This window comes from Danio rerio, chromosome 10, assembly GCF_052040795.2.
Source record: "Danio rerio strain M-AB ecotype USA chromosome 10, GRCz13ab, whole genome shotgun sequence".
Lineage (NCBI taxonomy): Eukaryota > Metazoa > Chordata > Actinopteri > Cypriniformes > Danionidae > Danio > Danio rerio.
In genome coordinates, this window is record NC_141030.1 from 17139301 (window position 1) to 17162405 (window position 23105).

Below are 23105 nucleotides of genomic sequence, written 5' to 3' on the forward strand. Positions count from 1 at the left end.
TAACAGTTTTTTTACACAGAAAACTGTTAAACAGAGCATCTATTGCGTGAGAATGAGAAATAATGGATCACTTTCACTTTCGCTCTTGGATAGGGAAACCTTTACGCACAGACATCAATTAGTCTATAAATAAATACTCTTGTTTGTTAAGCGCAAATATTCGTTTCAAAACTATTTCTAAATTCAGTTCTAATTTTCAGCAAATGAATAAATGAATAATAATAGCAAAATGTGCTCAAAAACCTGAGTTATATCCTAAAACACATGCTGTGCCTCATATGGTCTAAAACCTGACAGGTGGACAAATCTAAGCTTGTTTTTAATAAAACAAATGTACATATGGATATAATAAATAATACTGCTAATAATAATAACATTATACAAAAGCAAATTGTTATGAATGAACTGAAAAAGCCTCCCGAGATGAAGAAGACATAAAAGCAGTGATTTTTCATATTTATAGGCTAGAAAATAATATGTTTTGTAATATTTTAATCCTTTATATTTATATCCTATATCTATTCTTATTATATCCTATATATATCCTTAATATTTACATTTTTTTATATGTAAAGATATTTGCCTATTGCTCTCTTGTATGTATTAAGCAGTGCGTAAGCGAGGCGCAACTCTGTGCCGGAGTTTAGACCGGGTTAGTTTTGGTCTAATGAAAAATCTATTATAGATTCTCAAAATAGCAACGCGCCAGCGGTCCGCCTCAGAACGCCTTCCTTTTTAGACCAGAACGCCTATGGGCGCACAAATGAGTGCTAATGCATTTGCTATTTAAACAGCCTAGCGCAACGCCTCAAAACGACTCTTGCGCCAAGCTGAAACTACCAAAAGACTATTGCGCCACGCCTTGCGCCACACTGCACCGGGTGTATTATAGGGCCCTAAAGCGCATGGCACAAAAGTATTAAAGGCGTGTCCATTTTTGCATTTTTAAAAACAGACAAACTGAACTCTTTACCAGCGAGAAAACAATTAAACAGACCATCTGTAGTGCAAAGATAAAGAATCAGCCTTCTCCATTCAGCCTCTTTACTTTCTCTTTACTTTCACTCTTTACTCCTTTACTTTCATGGATAAGTAAATGGTGATGTACACTCCACTGAAGTCATCTATTAGGCTATTTTGTTTGTTAAGCGCACAGATTTGTTTCAAAACTATTACTATATTCAGTTCTAATTTCCCGCAAACGAATAAAGAAACAATAATACTGAAGTGTGGTCAAAAAACTGAGTTATATCCGAACACACATTCCTGTTCTTATGCATCATATGGTGATGCATACGTCTCCAAAATCCGACAGGCAGACAAATCTAAAATAGTTTTTATTAAAACAAATATAAATATACATATTATAAAAATACTGCTAATAATAATGGCATTATACAAATGCTAATTCTTATGAATAAACCAAAAAAGCCCCCCCTGAGACGAAGAAGACATAGAGGCAGTGGTTTTTAAATATATGTAGAAAATAATCATTTTTTAAATATTTAATCTTTTAATTGTTTTTCATATGTAAAGATATTTATGTATTGCTGTACATCCTGTGTGTTTTAAGCAATGTGTAAGCATTTGAACCTCCATACTGTAGATGCATAACTAACGTGCTCTGTGCTGGACTTTAGACCTGCTTTTAGTTGGTCAATGGCACGGTCTATTTCAGTTTCTCAAAATAGCAATTTACCAACAATGCGCCTTAACACACCTCCTTTTTAGACCGAAACACCCATCAGCCCAAAAAGTGAGAGGGTGCTCGCTGCAGAGCCATTTGAGCAGAGCTGAGCTCCAGCGAGGGGGAGCATGAGCTCTCGTTCTGCCTCCTGTAAGCTGTTTTAATGGGTACACCAACCCCACCCCTAACCCTACCCCCAACGACATCACTCGTAGAAGAAGTGCAAAAAAGGTGGAGCTCAAGCTCAAACTCCCCCTCGCTGGAGCTCAGCTCGCCCAAATGGCTCTGCAGCGAGCACCACTTGCAAAAAGTGGCACAAATGGATTTGCTATTTAAACAAAATGGCGCTAAACGTGAAAATTACAGTTGCACTGGTTTGAAAATAGCAACAAATCGCACAAAACACATATAGCGCCTTATTGTGCCCGGTGTATGATAGGGCCCGGAAAGTGTTCACCCAAAAGTTCACCCAAAACAAATATTCTGTCAATTTATTATTCACCAAAATGTTCTTCCAAGCCCTTAACACTTTTATTCATCTTCAAATTAAGATATTTTAGGTGAAATCCTAGAGCTTTGCCATCCTAGACAGCAACTTTCCTAAGATGGTCAAAGTCCAGAAAAGGAACACTGTCAAAATATTGTCATTGTAAAGTACATGTAACTGTTGAGTACAGCTGAACAGCATGCTTTAAATAATTTCAGCTGTTATCATATGAATCCCCAAGAACACTTTTCGTGCACCTGAATAGCTGTAAATATGACTTGCCTGTTCACCTGATTTTCCTCTCCGTACGTTTTCCTCTTCCTGCACGTTTAATATGGGCAGAATGTGTTGTTGCCATTATAAGTCAGTATAGTGCAAAGCCCAAGCATTGTCTTGCCCATATTAAACACACATCCGATGCAGAAGAAATATGCGAACAATGTTTTTACTTTTTTTTTTCGGTGCACAAAACAGTCCTCCGAGCTTCTTATGATTACAGTTAAACCACTGAAGACACATATATTGTGACTATATTTTTGGTTCATTTCCTGCACTTTATAAAGATCTCAGGACTGTTGCGGTGTATGGAAGATGAGAGAGGTCTCGGATTTCATCTAAAATATTTTAATTTGTGTTTCAATGATGAACAAGGGTGCATGAAAAGATGAAAAACTCTATAAGATGCAGACTAGGAATCTATATGGTAGATTTAATTTAAAACAATAACAACAACAACAAGGTGAAGAAGGGATACAGCTGTATTCTCGCATCAATATAGCATGATTTGTTGTGACACTGTACAACAACAATTAATATTTTACATTACATTAATAAAATACACTTAATGGGTAATTTAATCAATAATATAAATTCCATCCTCATATTATGAGTAGACGTCTTTGCTGGACATTATTTGTATGGAACTATCAACAGCGCGCATACATGGAGCTAAGTCTAAAACTGTTAAGTCCTGGAATTTAGCTTTTGATATTGTCAAATCATTTGTTTCTTCCTTCTAATGTACAGCTTTTCTGTTTATGGTATATGTATATATATCTCATGATGTAATAGTTGTTTATTTGTACTTACATAACTTCTACCCTGTATTTGGCTTTATACTATTATTATTTTTTTTTTTTATGTATTATAACACAGCAAGCTTTTAACTACTGTCATTATAGAACAAGTCTACCTGGGTGGGGGGTGGGGATTCAGGGTTGTTTTATGATATGGTCATATGCTGTATGCTCTATATATTAAACAAAATCTGAAATAATAAAAACGATTGTACAAAAAAAAAAAATTATAAATAATACTTCGTATAATTAATGTGGTGGCACGATGGCTAAGTGGTAAGCAATGTCGCCTCACAGCAAGAAGTTTGCTGGTTCGAGTCCCGGCGGGGCCAGTTAGCATTTCTGTGTGGAATTAGCATGTTCTTCCCTTGTTGACGTTGGTTTCCTTTTAGTGTTCCAGTTTCCCCCACAGTGGGTGTTTCCCAGTACTGGGTTGCAGCTAGAAGTACCTCCGCCATATAAAACATGCTGGAAGTGTTCTGATGTGGCGACCCCTAACAAATACAAGACTAAGCTTAAGGAAAATGAATATTAAATGTTTTCACATTACTGTGAGGGTTGAGATTAGGGTTGGGTTAAGCGGTAGATGTAAAAAAAAAAAAAAAATTAATAGATAATTTTAAAATCAATATTAATAATTCTCCTTAATAATTTTTAGCTGTATCCCTTCTAGCAACAACTTTACAACAAATGTTTATGAAAGCAATTAAAAATGTGTTAAATGTTTTTAGAATTGAACTCTTCATATATATAATCTGCTGTTTACGTCCGGCCATCTAGCGCTGATAAAATGCAGAAAACACACTTCAAGCGAAATGTTTTTCATTCATGATTATTTATGCAGGGAAAACCCCCGTTGTGCTCTGTGGACTTTATATTACACCTTTACCGCTAAACTCCTACCTCATGCAAACAGTGTTTACATGACCTTTTCAGAAAGGATTACACTTGCGTCTGTACACATTAGGATGTGTGGAGGTGTATCCAGCAGACTGTGAAACTAACCTGTGTAGGCTGATGTTTGAAAGCAACTTCATGAACCACTGATTGTACATCATCATCATCCCCATCATCTGCAGTGTTATTTAAAGCAGGACTCAAGGACATCCGTCTCTGCACATATTAGGCAATAGGAAATGAAGAGTGTACGTGCAAAACAAATATAATAACTGCAACCGCGGCCCACAGATTCTCATTTTTGATTAATAAGGGAATGGTTTCCTAAGTGAGAGTAACTTGAGATATAATAAATATTATTAAAATCAGTTTTTATTTTATGTGTCATCATAGTTTATGATGGCAAATATTCATAAAGAAATCCAGTGACTTGTAATAAGTATCTGCTCGATTAGAAATTTCACAAGAGCACAAAGGACTTCCAATGCAATCTCACTGAAATTCGTTATGTTCTTATTTAGGGCCAACTCACACTATGCTCTCCGTACCGTGCCCAGGCCCGTTTCCTGGATCGTTTGAGAAGTGTGAGTGCGGTTTACTTGGGCTTTGGTGCGGTACGCTTGTGTGTAAGTGCAAAACGCGCTAAAACCCAAAACTGAAAGCGAGACGTGACTTTTAAGGGACTGTTTTATATGGATTTATTAATCATTCCTACTGTTCATTGAACGCAAACTGTCATAGTTTATTAAATACGCAAACCCCTCACTAGACGACAGCTGCGCACTTTTAGCAAACCTCCTAATTCTTGCAGCACGAGGGCTTTATGATTGTTTATGAGTGTCAAAAGTGGCTGATCTGTTCGGCGAAATATCTCACTGCGAGTCACCGCATCCCTAAGAACTAAAGCAATATAACTACAGAAATCTCCACTGTGCAGAGAGAGAGCGCTTACTGAACAGCGCAGCATCAATGAGGTAAGCGTGCCCAGGCCCAAATGTAATGTGAGTGCGGGCTGTTGGGAGAGACGGGAGGGGGGACAGGCGTGCTTTGGCCCGGTTTGAGGCAACTGTACATAGTGTGAGTACGCCCTTAGTGGCTAATTTGTAGAAATGAATATGATCTCATTCGTACATTTTAGTACGATTTGCTCATCCACTAATGAGGATTGGGTTTAGGGGTAGGGTTTTGAGTCACATCTCCCATTAAAAATCGTATTTTTTCATATGAATGAAATCATATGGATTAGAAACTTTTCTGACACAATTTTCCTCATGAGATCAGGCTGGGAGTTCATGTGGATAGACCAGGGGTCGGCAACCCAACATGTTGAAAGAGCCATATTGGACCAAAAAAAAACAAAAAAAATATGACTGGAGCCGCAAAAAATGTAAAGCCTTATACAGTATAAGCCTTATAATGAAGGAAACACATGCTGTATGTATCTATATTAGCTATATTAGCCTACTAAAAAAATGAGTAAGTTGGCTATAAATACATAATGAGCCTTCATGATTAAATAGCCACTGAAATAAGATGGTTGGTGTTTATTTCAGTGTCATTTAAACACTTCAGCACAGCCTCTGGTGTTTCAGTGGTATTCATTTGATCGTTTCTTCTTGCGGCCCATCAGAGTTCACATACCTGCATAAAAGCGCGTTGAATATCGGTCAAATCACAGGCAATTTAGTATGCTGGCACTGAATTAATGTCCTTGGTTTGCTGATCGTTGATGTTACCTGCCATTTTAATAGCCCTTTCCTTCACTGTCTTTGCGGAGAGAGGTATCTTTAATTCTTTGTATTATCTTGATTTTGTTTTTGAATTCTGCAAATAGGTGTTCTAATATGTTGAATGACTCCATGTAGTCACCATCTGTGAACGGTTTTCCATGCTTTATTATCTTCCGGTTTGTTTACAACAGCCACCTGCCTAGCATCCCGCCCGTGTGTCGTGGGTTATGACGCAAATCTTCGTTGACAGAAATGTTGAAATTAAATATTAATTCTACACACTTTTACAGCATTTGAAAACGTTAAAAATGTTTGCCCTCCTATAGAAATCATATTAAAACTGAAAAAATATATTAAACTCCCCCATCTTTTTCCATTTTCAAACATTTTTGAAAAAGCTCCAGGGAGCCACAAGGGCAGCGCTAAAGAGCCGCATGCAGCTCTAGAGCCGCGGGTTGCTGACCCCTGGGATAGACGAATAAAAAATTTTCCTGAAAGATATTGTTCATATGTTGCTAATATGATATCTAATGCTAATGTAGGAAGTAAAACCAATTAAAGATTGTTGTATTTGATGTTTCATTTAGCTTAAATATATAACATTATTGACATTCATCTAGAACAGTTAAGATAAGAATTCTTTGGGTTTTTACAATGCTGGCACCACACTGATATTGTAGAAGCTGTAAATTTTGCTAAATTGGGCCTTTAAAACTAAACTATCTAAACCAATAGTTTAAAAAAGACCCACAAATCAACAATGGGTGACGTTAAAAAATGACTTTTGATTAAATCTGGTAATATTTACCATTAGGGTTGGGTAGTGTTTGTGTTTTTCTCAAATACCAGTGCCTAAACAGTGTCTAAACCAATACTTTTTAAAGATACACAAAACCGCAGTGGAAGAATGGCTTTGTATTGATTTTCTATATGCGTAATGCATACATATAAAAATAATAATAAATAAATGCATTACTCATTTACATAACACCAAAACTAAGTCACAATAGTTTATTATTATTATTTAGTATATCGATTTTAGCATTAAAGTCTAAAATAATTTACAGTAAATAAGAGCTACAGATTACAGTCTGTATTCTTCACTGTAAAAAAAAAATCATAATTTTACAGTTTATTTCCTGCAGCTGGGGTGCCGGAAATAAACCGTAAAATAACGGCCATTAAATTACAGAAATTATCTTAAATTTACATTTCTGGTAAAATTCTGTAATTCAACCTCTTTTATTTTACAGTAAATTTCTGTAATTTAACGGCCGATATTTTATGGTTTTATAACCGGCACCCTAGCTGCCGGAAATAAACCGTAAAATTACGTTGTTGTTTTTTTTTAATATTATTAAAAACCAGGTTATTTTGTAGAAATAGGAGAAATATTGTTTCTCTGGTAAAGTAAATAAATAAATAAACATCTCTCCTAATATTTAAACATCTAAAACATAGAAGGTAAATAATATAAATAATACAAAATGAATTAATATCAATATAATTTAAATATTACATTTTGACACAATAGCGTGACGTCATAAATATACAGTCATTCAATAATTTGCTGTATCTGTGCTTTTATGATCAATAAAAGTCACATCAGCTCATACTGTTGGTACACAATGCTACTGTATGATCAATATTAAATGCCATTAATCTGTAAAATCCTAATATCTTCACCATAAGATTCATATCCAGGTACTTATTATATCATTTTATCTTGAATTTATTTACAAATTGACAGTTATGTGTTTGTGTAAAACTTTTTTGTCCGTTTATTCTGTAAACAACTGATGCCATTTCTTCCGAATTTAAAATACAAATGTTCTTGAGATTTTTGTTTGTTTGATTGCATTGAATAACAAAAAAAGAGAAAACAAATATAAATTTTTAGACAAAAAAAAAAAAAAAAATATTTTAACTACACAAGTACTTTGCGTAGTCAATGTATTGAAGTCACCTTTCTATGCTCTAAATATAAAAAAGAAATATGCTATTATTCTCATTCACCCCTTCAGGTCAAGTTCTGGTCATGGAACCACTGCTGAAATTTCATAGTACATACTATTAGTAGTAAACTACTACTAGTAAACAATCTTGTCTGGAAACTTTAAAATACCACTGATATCATTGCTTTTATAGAGGAAATTGATATTATTCACTTTAAAAATGTGCATTCTTAATCTTAGAGTGAAAAAAAAATGCAATTTTATATGGTATTTTAGAATGAATATTCTATTAATCAAATTTAAGCAACAGATTGCAAACACTGAACCCTAATTTTCCACTGACATCATCATAACAACGTGGGTGGGGAAATCGGCCAAATATGTTTTAATTTTCTTCTTCTTGAACGTGTTTACTTTCAAGAAAAGAGAAGGGCACTGAGGTTTTGTTGGCATTCCTAAATGTTTCCAGGTTGACCACATTTGCGTCTTTATTTGACACTTTTCTTGATGATTCGTCTGCGTGTGTAATTCTACAAAATGGGTTTATTCTAAAAGCACCTACTTTTTAAAGATCCAATCAGATACAGATCAGTGTTGGGGAAAGTTACTTCTAAAACCAATATACTACAATCTTGAGTCACTTTAAAAGTATCTCACTGTTTTTTTTTTTTTTGTTTGTTTGTCTTGTTTTTAAGATTGTAACATTACTTTTTATAAGTAACTTTACTTAAGAGTGATCACAGCTCAAAAATAGAGTCGATTGTGACATGTATTTGGCTTCATGTTGAGCAGCACATGGATCAACAAAATCAGGAAGTTGTTTAAAAATAGCAAAATCGTCCTCAACCCACCCTGTTTTGTATTACAGTTTCTATTGAGCATGAATATCCTGTGCCTGATTATCAACTCAAAGATGATGACGATTAAGGCTTCATAGTGGCTCATAGACCTATTAGTTTGTTAGCAGGGCATTACTTGATTATTCTGTAAAAAAAAAAGGAAAACAATGTTGCATAAATTTGAACAAATAATAGTCAACATGGAAGGGATAGTTGAGCCAAAAAGTCAAGCTACCTCATTCTTTATTGACCAAGGGTGTTACATTTATAAAGTCATGCTTGCACGGAAGATTAGGGCGACCCAAAAGCGGCTCTGTGTCTTCTCAGAATTCAGTGTACAGACACTGATGCTCCATTAAATGGTTTACATAAAAACACTTTTGTGTGTGTGTGTGTGTGTGTGTGTGTGTGTGTGTGTGTGTGTGTGTGTGTGTGTGTGTGTGTGTGTGTGTGTGTGTCAGGTTTCTTTACTGCAATGCTGACAGTCTTCACTCAAACAAGAATTTTCACTGCTTGTTTAAACACATTTAAAGTGAGCTGAATGAACAGTTGATTGATGCGTGTGCTGAAGCTTTTGACTACAAGAGTTCGAATCCCGTTGATGACATGTAAATTATATTTATTTTTTGGATTAATTTTAGTTATATACTGTTCTGCTACACAGATATTGAAATCAATATTGCTCACAATGACACTGACGCCAAGTAATAAGAATCTTTATTTGGTGTTTGGGCATGTTTTGTTGCTGTGAAAAAGTGGCGAATCTGCCAATCTGCAAACGTAAATAGCTTACATCTGGAAAGGGACACCAGTTAACACGGTCACCAGTTAAACCGTAACACTGGAAACGCAAGCCCCTGTGACAAGTTTCTCAGTTGGCTGCATTGCAAAATTCAAGCTTGGTGAACCAATCGAATATCATAATATGACCTTATAGAGAGAAATTTAAATTAAAGACCAATCAACTGCTTTTTTAAATGTCTTATCATCTTGTTTAATCCCGCCCCTTTTTGCAGTGCCGTATAACAGAATTTCGCAGTCTCAAACTTTAGTGTGACCACAACATTATATTTGTAAAAGCAATAACGTTGTGATTTGTGATAGGACAACATGAGTGAATTGTGTGGAACCCAGCATTTTGTACAGTGTATGCTAGGGCTGGGCGATGTCAACCAATTTGGCATTGTATGATGTCTAGTGTGAAACATTGTGATAGATGATGGCATTGTCATCGTAGGCAGTGGAGAATTAATTATTTATGCACAATTAATTTATTCATGGCAAAATAATTTGTAGCCTACTGTTTCAACTACCTGACCTGCATAGTCTTTGTTTTACCCATATCCATAAATAAAGATGTTACACATAAATTGCCACCTGTCAATTACTTTTTTTGCGGGACTAGGCAGAGTGATCTTGGTTGGTAAAAAAGGTACACAACCAACAGGATCCAACCAACAGTATCTGAGTTTTTTAGCTAAAATTACTGAGTACACGCGTGAAAGCAAAGGATTGAAGCAGTGTACTGATGCTGTGAAACGTTACCTGAAAGATTCAAAGGATCAAAGAGTTGTTAGATAGAGGCAAGATTAATTAAATATCACGTTTAACAACTAAAGTGAGATGCAATCCAGCCGTACATCCTTAAAAAACTGTCCGTTGTGCACTGCTCTCTAGGGTGTGTGTGTGTCTGTGAAACGCCAGAAACGCCAGTGTGGACGCGGAACGTTTTTACGTTTAAAGTATTAGTGCAAATGGGGCCTGAGTGTGTTTTTATCGCGAGTGGGTTGCTGCTGTGATGGGGCCAGGGCGAAGGATTGTGATGTCTACCAGCCATCGGTACTGGATGATGGCATCGTCTATTGACCCAACCCTAGTGTATGCTGTGTAAAAAGGATTTACCGTGCATAAAATGGTTTCTTTTTCTAGCTAAAAAAAAAAAAGATGTCGCATAAACACTTCTAAAGCATTCAATTGCACAAGTGTTAACTAACCGCACAAGTCTCTAACTATAATTAAATTACAGCCGATGTCCGTCTCATGTCAATGTTCATCTCTCAAACCTCACAGCATCAACACCTCAACAGAAAAAAGAAACTTCTCAAAAAGTCAACTCACTTGCAAAAAACAAATAAGTGGAAATGCTTGTCTTTTAATTTCCTTTAAGTGAAGTCTATGTCAAGAGCATTTCTTGCTGACATCGCCACTCTAAACTTCTACTTAACTCCTAAAAATAGCTTTGCACAGCTACAAACACGCTCCTGGAACATAATTCTTTGGTTGGATATTATGTTGAGACTCTAGAATTACACGTTCTCTTTGAGGTTAAGACTGTCCCAAGGGATTCTAATCTCCCCACTCCACCCATTGCTAAATGGACTTTTCTCAGTTTTCATCTACATCTGCTGACCGGCACTCTGCTTTACACGCCGGATAAGATATAGCAAATTCTGCTGTGCCTCGACAGCCCAGGAGGGGCTCAAACTTTCCAGAGGAAGCCTAGAGTTTCCTGTCCTTGCTTTGTCCTGTCCAGATTCAAGGCTGTTGTTGCAGGACGTTTTCAGTATGTCTTGCTGGTCTCTGGTTTTTGGCAGTACAGTATGTTGAGGGAAATTTCAGCTGCGCAGGGCATGAGGAGATGCGTCAGCTATAGGTAAGCTGTGATTGTGGAGTGTGGGAGATGTTTATGGATTGTAGGTGTTTGGGCAGAGTTTGTAGAGTTATTAGACGCATTCATCAAGATCAAGGTGTGTTTCAGCTTTAATAAAATAGGACATTATTATTGTGTACTAAATGCAATTTTTTTATGATAACTTTTTGATGATATGATTTGTTCTTGTTTTATTTTGTAAAATACTAATAATATTTATTCTAAATTTTAAAAAAGTCCTTTAGAGCCTAAAATGGCACTTGTTCACGTTTGCAGATGTGATTATATAAATTTTTAGACAACACAATAGCAATGTATTATCTTCAGATGAGTTTTTATATATATATATAATTTGACAAGTTGGCATAAAACCTTAAATAGCAACATATCAGAAGAAATTTTCCTAGACAAATATTAACATTTTACTCAAACCCAATCTAATAAATCCAGCCTGATCTCATAAGAAAACATAACTATTTTAGGTTTTGTCAGTTTAATGGCTAATTCGTACAAAAATGTATGATTTTAAAAAGGAGGCTTGCCACCCAACCCCACCCCTATACCCAAACGTCACTGTTTGGTGAGCGAATCGTACTAAATTTTAAGTTGTACTAAAATCGTACTAAAATGAGATCATACAAATTCTTACAAATTAGCCACTAAATCAAAAGGTTATGAATTACTGTGAGATTGTGTTGTATAAACAGCAAAAAAAAAAACTCAGATTTTTCAAATGGTGTCTAAGTTTTTTTTTTTTATAGCTGTATAAATTCGGTATGATATGAAAAACATATTGTCCTAGGTTTTTTTTTTTTGTTTGTTTTGTTTTGTTTTTTTGTTGTATTTTTAACCCAGCACTAATTTTAAACTGTCATGTGGACCCCTTTAATGGACCCCAGACTCTTTGGCCCGTTACTTAAATTTAGGTTTGTGTATTTGGAATTTGGAAAATATCTCTCAGTTTGTCTAAAGAAACCACAGGGCATCAGGAGGATAATGATTGTGGCGTGTGGGAGTAGTTTGAATATTGTGGGTGTTTGTGTATGTCCTCATTTTGCAGACTTTCCATAGTTAGTTGCTCCTGAAACATAGTTTTTGTCAAAAAAATAATAATTGAATCCCAGCCTCTAAATGTTACAATAACTGTAAGTTATTCTTAAATGTATTGGAAAGTTATAGTTGAATAGCATGTTAAAGCACTTAATCTAAACTTTAGACATAAACTGAAATCTTAAATCCAAATCTGATTGGTTGATTGGAATGTTGCAATGATGCATTGTATATTCCTGCGAATTGGGATCATGTAGTCTCCTCATACTAGTAAAATGTTATGTGGAAACTGTGGAGCAGGGTTGTTGTTATGGCTCTTGTGATTGTTAGAGCTCTTTGAGTGTCTGTTCTGTTTTGTCATTGTTTATGCTTGCAGATTTGTCTCATCTCTGTGTTGTGACCAAGTGTCACAACACAAGAATTAGTTTTTTTGTTTACAAGAATTTCCTATAATTTGTGATGTCTGCAGTTTGTTATGTCTGGTTGCTGTAAAACCTGTTCAGATGCTGATGGTTTTTGTTTGTTTAGTTTTGCACAGTGATCCACAACAATGTTCAAAGCCCCCTTGGCTGTATTTATTTGTTCACGTTTTTAATTGCAGTTTCTACTTACTAAAACATTTCTAAGGTTGACAAAAGTAAAAGAAAATATTCCAAAAACTTCAAAGAAAAAATTACCTTCATGCCAAATGTCAAATTAAATGTATTTTAATTGAAGAAATAATGAAAGAAATATATTACTAGACTAGTACACCTAAATGGTTAATTATAAAAATACTACGTTTGCATATTGTCTGAAGTGAACCACATTTTAACTATAATTAATCAGTCCTTAATCAGGGTTGACAGGATTTAAAAACAATTAAATTTAAACAGAATTTATGGAAACATAAAGGAGTTTAAGGGTAAAAAAAATACATTTTTAAAAAATATTATTTTTTATGTTTTTTGATGTCGCATTAATTTGCGTGCTGGGTATATTGTGCAAAATATATATTACTTGCTTTGTCGCATTGTTTTGGTTTATCAGTAGTGAATCATAGGAGAACAGATTGTTTCAACACCTTTAATCTATGGGATTGAGGTTTACATATGAACACTGTAGAGTTAATCTGGTTAACTACATTAACATCAGTGATGAGATAACATTTCTACATGATGTATATTTAAATGCTAGTCATCTGAGTCATCGTTGGGTCTTCTATATACTGTAGTAAACAAGTGTAATGCCAAAAAAAATACAGATTTTCCTTGGCTATAGAATAATTTTGAATATAAAGAGAGAGAGAGAGTTCTTACTGAGTAGAAAATTTAAGTTCAAATCAGATCAAATTTGTCTTATTTGTGTGTCCAGTGGCATATTTTGCTTTACAGGATATCTGCATGGTTTTTTATAACGATTGTTTTACAGCATACAAAACCTTTAATTAAGGCTTTAAGACATGGTTTAGCCAAAAAAATGTAATTCCGACTGTCAAGAAGATTCAAACTTTTACGATATTTTTTTTCAGTTGAACACTATGGTTGGAATTCGATAACCATTGACATCCATAGTATGAAAAACAACATACCATGGAGTTTGGCTACCGGTGACCAACATTCTTCATATTAGCTTTTTGTGTGTTCAACAGAAATTTTTTTACTTATAATCACAGTACATTTTCATTCTTGGAGTAAAAGATCCTTTAATATCCTAAAATTGTCAGAAAAGCAGTGCAGTTGGGATTGCTGGTGTTCTAGTTGTATATCAGTGCTTGTTGGGATGGTTGTGCTAGCGTTCTGGGTGGTCGTGTGAATATTTTTCACCCCTCCAACAGTGGAAAAATATACCTCAGCCCTTCACCAAGATAATTGCTTAAACCAAAGCCACTAAACAGCATAAGTGCTAACAAAGAAACCTTTGCTGCTGCTTTCAGAAACATGGCTGCACCACCGGTCTCCTGGCCCATTCCCATGAAGGCTATCGGAGCTCAGAATCTGCTCACCATGCCTGGAGGAGTCAACGCATCTGGATATCTGCACAAGAAAGGAGGCAGCCAGTTCAGCCTGATGAAATGTGAGTTTTGCATGGCTATCTGGCATCCATCTACCAGTACACACACATTAATGTTAGTTAAGAAACACTTATTTTACAACTCCTCTAGAGTTAAATAGTTGAGCTTTACAGTTTTTGAATGCATTCAGCTGATCTCTAGCTCTGGTGGAAGCAGTTTTAGCTTAGCCTAGCATAGATCACTGAATCGGATTAGACCATTAGCATCTCACTCCAAAATGACCAAAGAGTTTGGATAATTTTTTTATTTAAAGCTTCACTCTTCTGTTGTTAAAGATTGTACTAAGATAATTACACCAAAATGCAAGTATACTGTTATTCCAAAATATATCAGCCTAGAAAATAACACGTTGGTCTTAGTTCATAATTTAACGACAGAGGAGTCAAACTTATTCATAGGCTCTACTTAGGAAACTCTAATCTGGTCCTGCCAGACATGGAGATTGGCTCAATGGATTTAAAAATGATAAAACCCAACTGTTGGAGTGGTAAATTGAGCCTTTTTACTAAAAATTTGATTGTTGCTTTAAGGGACACATTTCTGTTACCTAAAGAGACAGTTCATCAAAAAAAATCTGTCTTTATTAAATGACTGTCATTCTAATCCTTATGACTACTTTTATGTTTTCTTTTATAAACATATTCAAAAATTAGTGAATCAGTGAGGCAGTCAATAAACTAATGATTAAGACTATCAATATAAAATTATGTATAATGATTAATTTATCGTTTAGTCATGGGAAAACATGTTTTAATGGCCTGTTAAAATAGATTGAAGCAGAGAACAAATATTTAAGTTGTACAAATATTATTCACTGTTATCATTTTACAGTATTTAGTAAAGGTGAATAAATAAAAATGCAATACATAACCATAAGTTAATCTAGGATGTTCATGTTAAGAAAAAAATACAGCTCTATAAACTTTTAAGTATGATTTTAGGCTTTAAAAATTAATACTAACACATTTATTTGTGGTTAAGATTATTTTTAGCTATATAGCTGCAAATGTTTTTTTTTTTTTTTTTTATGTTGAGTAACCTGTAATATTCAGTAAGTGAACAGATTTTAGACTCGTAGATATTAGTAGATATTCATTGTAGATGAATTTTGGTCCTGTTTGTTAATGCATTAGGCATAAATGAACATTGATCGAGTCCTATTTACATAATAAAAACCCTAATTATTACATTATTATGTCAAATTTAAATATAGTAGCTTGAAGGATAAGTGTAAAGGCTTATAGTAAAAAGTAATTATTATTTTAGAGCTGCATTCTGTTTTAATATGCAAACAAATGATTCTTCTAGTAGGATTTGCTACACTAAAATTATTCACTTGATTTAGTACATTTTTAAGGTACAGTTGAATTACTAGCCCCCTTTTGAAATTCTTTTTCTTTTTAAATATTTCCCAAATTATGTTTAACAGAGCAAGGAAATTTTCACAGTATGTCTGATAATATTTTTTCTTCTGGAGAAAGTCCTATTTGTTTTATTTCAGCTAGAAAAAAAGCAGCTTCTAATTTTTTTTTTTTTTTAATTTTAAGGTCAGAATTATTAGCCCCTTTAAGCTATATTTTTTCAGATAGTCTATAAAACAAACCATCATTATACAATGACTTGCCTGATTACCCTGTCTAGTTTAACCTAGTTAAGCCTTTAAATGTCACTTTAAGCTGTATAGAAGTGCCTTGAAAAATATCTAGTCAAATATAATTTTCTGTCTTTATGGCAAAGATAAAATAAATCAGTTATTAGAAATGGGTTATTAAAACTATTATGTTTAGAAAAATCTTCAGAAATTGGGGAAAAAATAATCAGGTGGCTAATAACTCAGGGGGTTTAATAATTCTGACTTCAACTGTAAGAGGTTGCAGACAATTTATAAGGGCTGAATTTAAACAAACAAATTAAGTTGAACAATACTAAATCTGACTTGTTTGTTTAAATTCAGCCCTTCTAAATTGTTTGCAAACACTAACTTGTTAACTACACTAAAATGGTAGTAATTCCAATGAATCATTATTTATGTGCAAATAAAAAAGATTGTTTATATGACTTGAAGAAGCATGTACTGAGTGTCTACCGATTCCACAGGGCCTCTTCGCTTCATCATCATCCATAAGGGCTGCGTCTACTATTTCAAGAGCAGCACGTCTGCTGCACCACAAGGAACCTTTTCTCTCAACGGATACAACAGGTAGGCTGACTTACATAACACAATGCGTTCACTCACATGAAGTTCTAGTGTTGCCAAAAGTAGCAATACTGAAGTATTTGTCAGTAGTCACACTTTAATCTGTCCCACCGCAGTTTCCCTTTGAGCATTTTCTTCAGAGACTTAATTAGCTCATTTCATACTCTGTACTTTATGTGCAATTCAGGGTTCAGTTGAAAGGTCGACCACAAGAAACTCAACACTTTTGTTCTGTTTGTGTGTCTCTCTCAGAGTTCATTTTTCATGTTCTTTCACTTTAAGGTTTATATTTTGTGTAATTTCTTAAAGTGACAGCAAACTGCTGCTAACATTAATCAACAAACAACAAAATCACTTGTTAAATCAATATATAATGGTAAATGCTGTATTCATCTGCAGATTCTTACTGCTATCTGCATATTTTATTTGTGTTGTTGGATGTAATTGGCTTACATTTTGGCAAAATCTGACAGTTAGCTTTTCAGTAATGGTTTAAGGTTATATTTTTGTTAGGTTATTTATATATTAATTCAGTCTTCAATAATGTGAAAGAGGCTGATATTGGCTAATATTTACATAGAGGCAATGAGTTGCACATTTTTAGAATAATCCAACATTTTTCTGAGAGCAAAATCATTAAATACTTGTAAAAAAAATAAAAAAAAAAAAAATATATATATATATATATATATATATATATATATATATATATATATATATATATATATATATATATATATATATATATATATATATATATATATAATCTTTACAAATGTCAGAATGGCAACTTAATTGTTTAATGTTCAATACACTGATTTTTGTAAAAACTAATAAGTCAACTTAATTCCATCATATTGTCCCAACACAAATTGAGGGTGTGGAAACCCAGCAATTTTTACAGTGTGCTTCTAATGTGTAAAAATGTATATATAATTAATTGTTATACGTTGCAACAGCACTGGCTTTATTTGTTAGGTTTATTATATAAATATGTTTGCTATTATTATATGTCAAATATATATTGGATCACAAAAATCACTAATGATTATTTCCATTTTATCACTTATTTATTTTACACATAGGCCTCTCTTAAAATGTTGGACGGCTAAATGATAAATGGGTCTAATATTGACTAAAACTAATTTAATGAGGAAACATCACAATTTACATTTTAAAAGTGCAATAGAAATAAAAAAAAGCTGAAGAATACTAGCTAATACTATATAATACATGCAATTGACCAATATCGGTATCAGTGTTGGAATTGGCCAACCAGATATATACAGTTGAATTCAGAATTATTCGCCCCCCTTTAAGTTTTTCTTTTTCTTTTTTAAATATTACCCAAATGATGTTTAACAGAGCAAAGAAATTTTTGCAGTATGTCTGATAATATTTTTTTTCTTCTGGAGAAAGTCTTATTTGTTTTATTTCGGCTAGAATAAAAGCAGTTTTTAATTTTTTAAACACTATTTTAAGATCAATATTATTAGCCCCTTTAAGCTATATATATTTTTTCGATAGTCTACAGAACAAAACGTCGTTATAAAATAATTTGCCTATTTACCCTAACCTGCCTAAGTAACCTAATTAACCTAGTTAAGCCTTTAAATGTCACTTTAAGCTGTATAGAAGTGTCCTGAAAACTATCTAGTCAAATATTATTTACTGTCATCATGGCAAAGATAAAATAAATCAGTGACTAGAAATGAGTTTTTAAAACTAATGGGCTCAGTATATTGATTAACGCTAGTCTATGGTCACTCAGGTAGAGCCTGTTTCTGTAAGCCACCTCTCTGTATGTTTGCTGCTGTGTAAGTTAAGATATGCAGTGGCCGTTTCAGCACGATCACAGGCCACATCCTGTCCACAACCCTCCTTTCTACAGGTGGCCTTTTTTTAAGTACAAGAGTTTCGATTGTTCACACAATTGGCCTTCATATGTTTCCTGTGCATGTTAAAGAAGCCTTTGCGTGTCTTTCGTGTGTTCGTTTCAGACTCAAACTTTCCATTTGGTTAAAGTGGCGGAAAGTGCTTGGAGTCCTGCGTGTAGTTTTTCTTAAGCAGGTTTGTGGTGTACGGTGAACATGTAATTATTGTGCATATATGGTTGGGTGAAAAATAGCCCTCTGAACTATTAGCGCAGAGAACAGGAAGGGTTTGCAGATGAGAGTCAATCGTGGACATTTTAGCTATATGTGTGTGTGACAGAATAACTATTGGCAAAGAAATGGTAAATTTGCACAAAGGGGTTTGTTCAAATTAATAAACTGTAATACAAAGGATTTGGTGATTGATAATGGTAGTGAAGCCTGACCCTGAAGCACCACTAGCCATCAAAAATGTAAAAAGGTTAATCACAGTATTACAGAATTTCACAGTATTACAGAATTTACTGTAAAGTTGTTATTTTTACTTTAATAAATTACAAAAATTTTATTTCTTTGGGCATGTTGGGGGTCTTAGGTGTTTCTTTAATGCACTTTGCACACATTTTGGTAGTCAATAAGTAAATGTTCATGCATCTTTCTTCAATAAAAGTAATAATTTATGTTTACTTTATATATTTTCCAAATGTAAACTTTGGGTTCTCCTAAATCAGCTTCTCAATATTGTTTTTAATGTCTTTCAGAGTCTTACGAGCAGCAGAAGAAACAACATCAAGCAATGTTTTCCCTTTTAAGATCGTTCACTTCAGTAAGAGACACAGAACATGGTATTTCTCAGCTGCGAGTGAAGATGAGAGAAAGGTGAGGTTCTGCTGAATGCATTTCAGATCTGCATTTGCTTTGTTTTTTGTGAATATTTAATTTTAAAAAATCATTAATATTAAATTTTATGTGCATGTTTTTTTTTCTCTGACAGGAATGGATGCGGCACTTAAGAAGAGAAATCAACTATTATAATGATAAAAAAGACATCCCACTTCCAAGGTACAATGTACTGTGCCATTTGCTCACATAGTGTTCAAAAAATCTGTTACATTTACGGTAATGTTTATGGGTAACACTTTATAATAATTACACACTATAAATCATCTATTAAGCATTAGCAAATAGTGAATTCATTATCAGTTAAGCATTAACTCTACATTAATAAGCGTCAGTAAGCAGTTTATAACTGCAGCTACAAATGCTGTATTCTTGTCTTATAAGCACCTACATAATGTGTTCAATAATTGTATTTTCATACTTAGTTAATGATTTGTTTTTCATTACTAAATGAAGTATTGCATTATTTACAAACCAGTTGTATTGAAGAGTAGTTGAGGGTTTTTAGGATAATTCAAAATGAGTTGGTAAATGAATGATAAACTATTGAAATCAACATGTATATGTCTTAATATTCAGGCATATACTAATAGTTAACTAGTATGTTAATAAATGCTTTATTAACTCAACTTCATGCAGTTTTGTGACCTAATCTAAAGTGTGGATTATTTATGCTTTATAAATCCCTTGTAAATGACTATTAAAGGCTCCGAATCAAATGAACAATAATCCTTGCAATCTTTTCTAAAAAGTAAAATTACTGTAAAGTTTAAAGATTGCTGAATAACAGGAGTGTCAATATACAACAACAATATAACAATAATTTAAAAATATAATAAGATGCAATGTTTAAACTCTACAGTAATTTTATTTTAGATTAGGTTGCAAATATTTATTTTTCATTTAAAGTACAGTTTTATTTGTGTATCTTTAAATGAATAAGAATGAATAATGTCATTTTTCCTGTTTAGAATTTAACTGAGCCTTTATTTGTCATTTATAAGGGTTTTATAAAGCATAAATAGTCCTCACTTTAGATTAGGTCACAAAACTAGATGAAGTTGAGTTAACAAATCATTTATTAACACAGATAGTAACCATTAATATATAACTGAATAATAAAAAATATAAATGTTGATTTCAATATTTTATTAATCATTTACTAACTCATTTTGAATTATCCTAAAAACCCTCAACTTCTCTTCAATACACATATGGTTTATAAATAATGCAATATGTAGTAATGAAAAATAAATCATTAACTAAGTATGAAAGTACAATTATTGAACACATTATACAGGTGCTTATAAGTCAAGAATAGAGAATTTGTAGCTGCAGTTATAAACTGCTTACTAGCGCTTATTAATAATGCTTAAAAGATAATGAATTCACTATTTGCTAATGCTTAATAAATGATTTATAGTGTGTAATTATTATAAAGTGTTACCTGTTTATGGTATGTTTTGAAGTGTTAAAATCTACACAACTTTGTTACACGGACAAAAACACAATCATAAGCAGGTGTGGATTAGAAAGTCCAGCCTGATCTCACTAGAAAACGTAACTTTTTTACATTTTGGTCAGTTTAAGCCACCTTTTTACTGCACACGACATTTGAACACGACTTTTTTAACCTCAGTTTTAAAATCAGTGGAAATGAATGAGACCAGAAGTCCTGAGCCAACAAGATTCTAATTGCTGCGTCCGCTTATACAGTATGTCAAAAATAAAATCAGTAAGCCAGTCGTTAATGGGAGTTGATACTTAAAACTAAAGTGGTTCTTAAGAAAAAATAAACTACAGGTGTGAACACAGTGACCAGTAAGTGAACCACAAGTGCTTAATCATTGATGCCAGATACTGTGATATAATTCCAACACAATCTCACGGCAATTTGTAACTTTTTGATTTAGTGGCTAATTCGTATGAATTCGTACAATCTAATTCGTACAATTTTGTACGACTTGCTCATCCCCCAATGATGGTTGGATTTAGGGGTGGGGTTAGGTGCCATGCCTCCTTTTTAAAATTGTACAATTTCGTATGACTGAACTCGTATGAATTCGTATAAATTAGCCACTAAACTAGCAAAACGTAAAATACTTACGTTTTCTTGTGAGATCAGGCTGTATAATTCAGATCTACTGTATGCATGGTTTATTATTTGACCTAATAGATTAGGGTTACTTATCTGATTTTTACCTCTCAGTCAAACTTTTCTCAGCAATTTGTCACATGCCATCTGTCATCTCTTCCTCTTTCTTGCGAGCACTGCTTGTTTATGTATTTCTTCATCTGAAATGTTTATCTTTTCTCTGGAACGTCTTGTGTTTTTCATAGTGATGATTTGGATGCGGAGTCGTTATATGGACAGCTGGAGGAAACGGTGGAAATCAGGCCTGTTGAAGAAGATCCTGAAGAAGGTGTGCAGCATTTTACTTTATAATAATTGCACTTTAAACAATATTCTCATGTTACAAGTTACATAATAAAATGTAGTTTCAATGTAATACAATTATAATATTATATGTAAACGATCGTTCACCAAAAGATATACATTTACCAAAATTTACTCACATTTTTTGAGAGTGCTCTCTTCTGTTGAACACAAAGCAAGAATTCCTGAAGAATTTTAGAAAAAGCAGCCATTGACATTCACAGTAGGAACAAAACAATACTATGGCAGTTTTCTAGCATCATTATTCAGTATGTCCTTTGTGTGTGTTAAACACAATTAAGAAACTCCAAATAGGATTTTCATTTTTTGGGTGAACCCTTCTTTTGTCTATGTATTTATATATATATATATATTATTACACAGAGTTACACAGGCAACTGCTAACGGTGACTGTCTAGTGCCAAAGTGTAAGACCTCGTTTGGTCAATCAGTCTTCTCTGTAAAGGGAGCCAAACTGTGGAATGATTTACCGGTTAGCTTAAAATCAGAAAGTAATTAAATATTTTTAGTAGTGCTCTTAAAAAGTGGTTAAAAACAAAACAGCAATGTTTGCACAAATAGTCTACTGTTAGTTGGTTGGATCATGTCGCCTTTGTTTTTGCCTGCAGTAATTTTATGTAAAGAATTGTAATGTTTTGTATGTTTTATTATATTTCTATTTTGTCAATTTTAAGCCTCCTGTGGACAGGTGTTGAAAATTAGCAAGTTTGCTAAAACACTTAAACAAATGCATTTGGTTGTCCAGTGTAATTGTGATGTCCATGTCAAATAAAATAAAAAAAAAATATATATATATATATATATATATATATATATATATATATATATATATATATATATATATATATATATATATATATATATATATATATATAAATATATATATATATATATATATACTTGAAGTCAAAATTATTAGCCTTCCTGAATTATTAACCCCTTTGTTTATTTTTTCCGCAATTTCAGTTTAACAGAGAAAATATTTCAAATATTATAACAAAATGTTTTATTAGTCAGCGGAGTTTAAAATGTACTTTATTCCTATTATTGACAGCTGATTTATTTTTTTAAGTTTTTTTTTTTAGTATTATTTATAATTTGTATGGATGTATACCACATTTATATAATGCACATAGTCTGTGTTTTTGCAGGTTTCACCAAGTTAAATTTGGGACTTTTAAAGACATTTTTAAGACCATTGTAAATGAAATTTTAGATTATACAGGACTAAATGCTAAGGATTTTTTTTTTT

General features: G+C 33.2%; 1 protein-coding gene across 3 annotated transcripts in view; it reads left to right on the plus strand.

Annotated features, from left to right (window-relative positions):
• sh3bp2 (SH3-domain binding protein 2) overlaps positions 1 to 23105 on the plus strand; it is a 52801-nt gene that overhangs the window by 18930 nt on the left and 10766 nt on the right. For all 3 annotated transcript variants that reach the window (XM_087270274.1, XM_087270275.1, XM_087270273.1), the window contains 5 exons: positions 14287 to 14426; positions 16522 to 16624; positions 19257 to 19374; positions 19490 to 19557; positions 21736 to 21818. In XM_087270274.1, the coding sequence (XP_087126400.1) occupies positions 14291 to 14426; positions 16522 to 16624; positions 19257 to 19374; positions 19490 to 19557; positions 21736 to 21818 (508 nt within the window). In that variant the 5' untranslated portion in view covers positions 14287 to 14290. The remainder of the gene's footprint in view (positions 1 to 14286; positions 14427 to 16521; positions 16625 to 19256; positions 19375 to 19489; positions 19558 to 21735; positions 21819 to 23105) is intronic.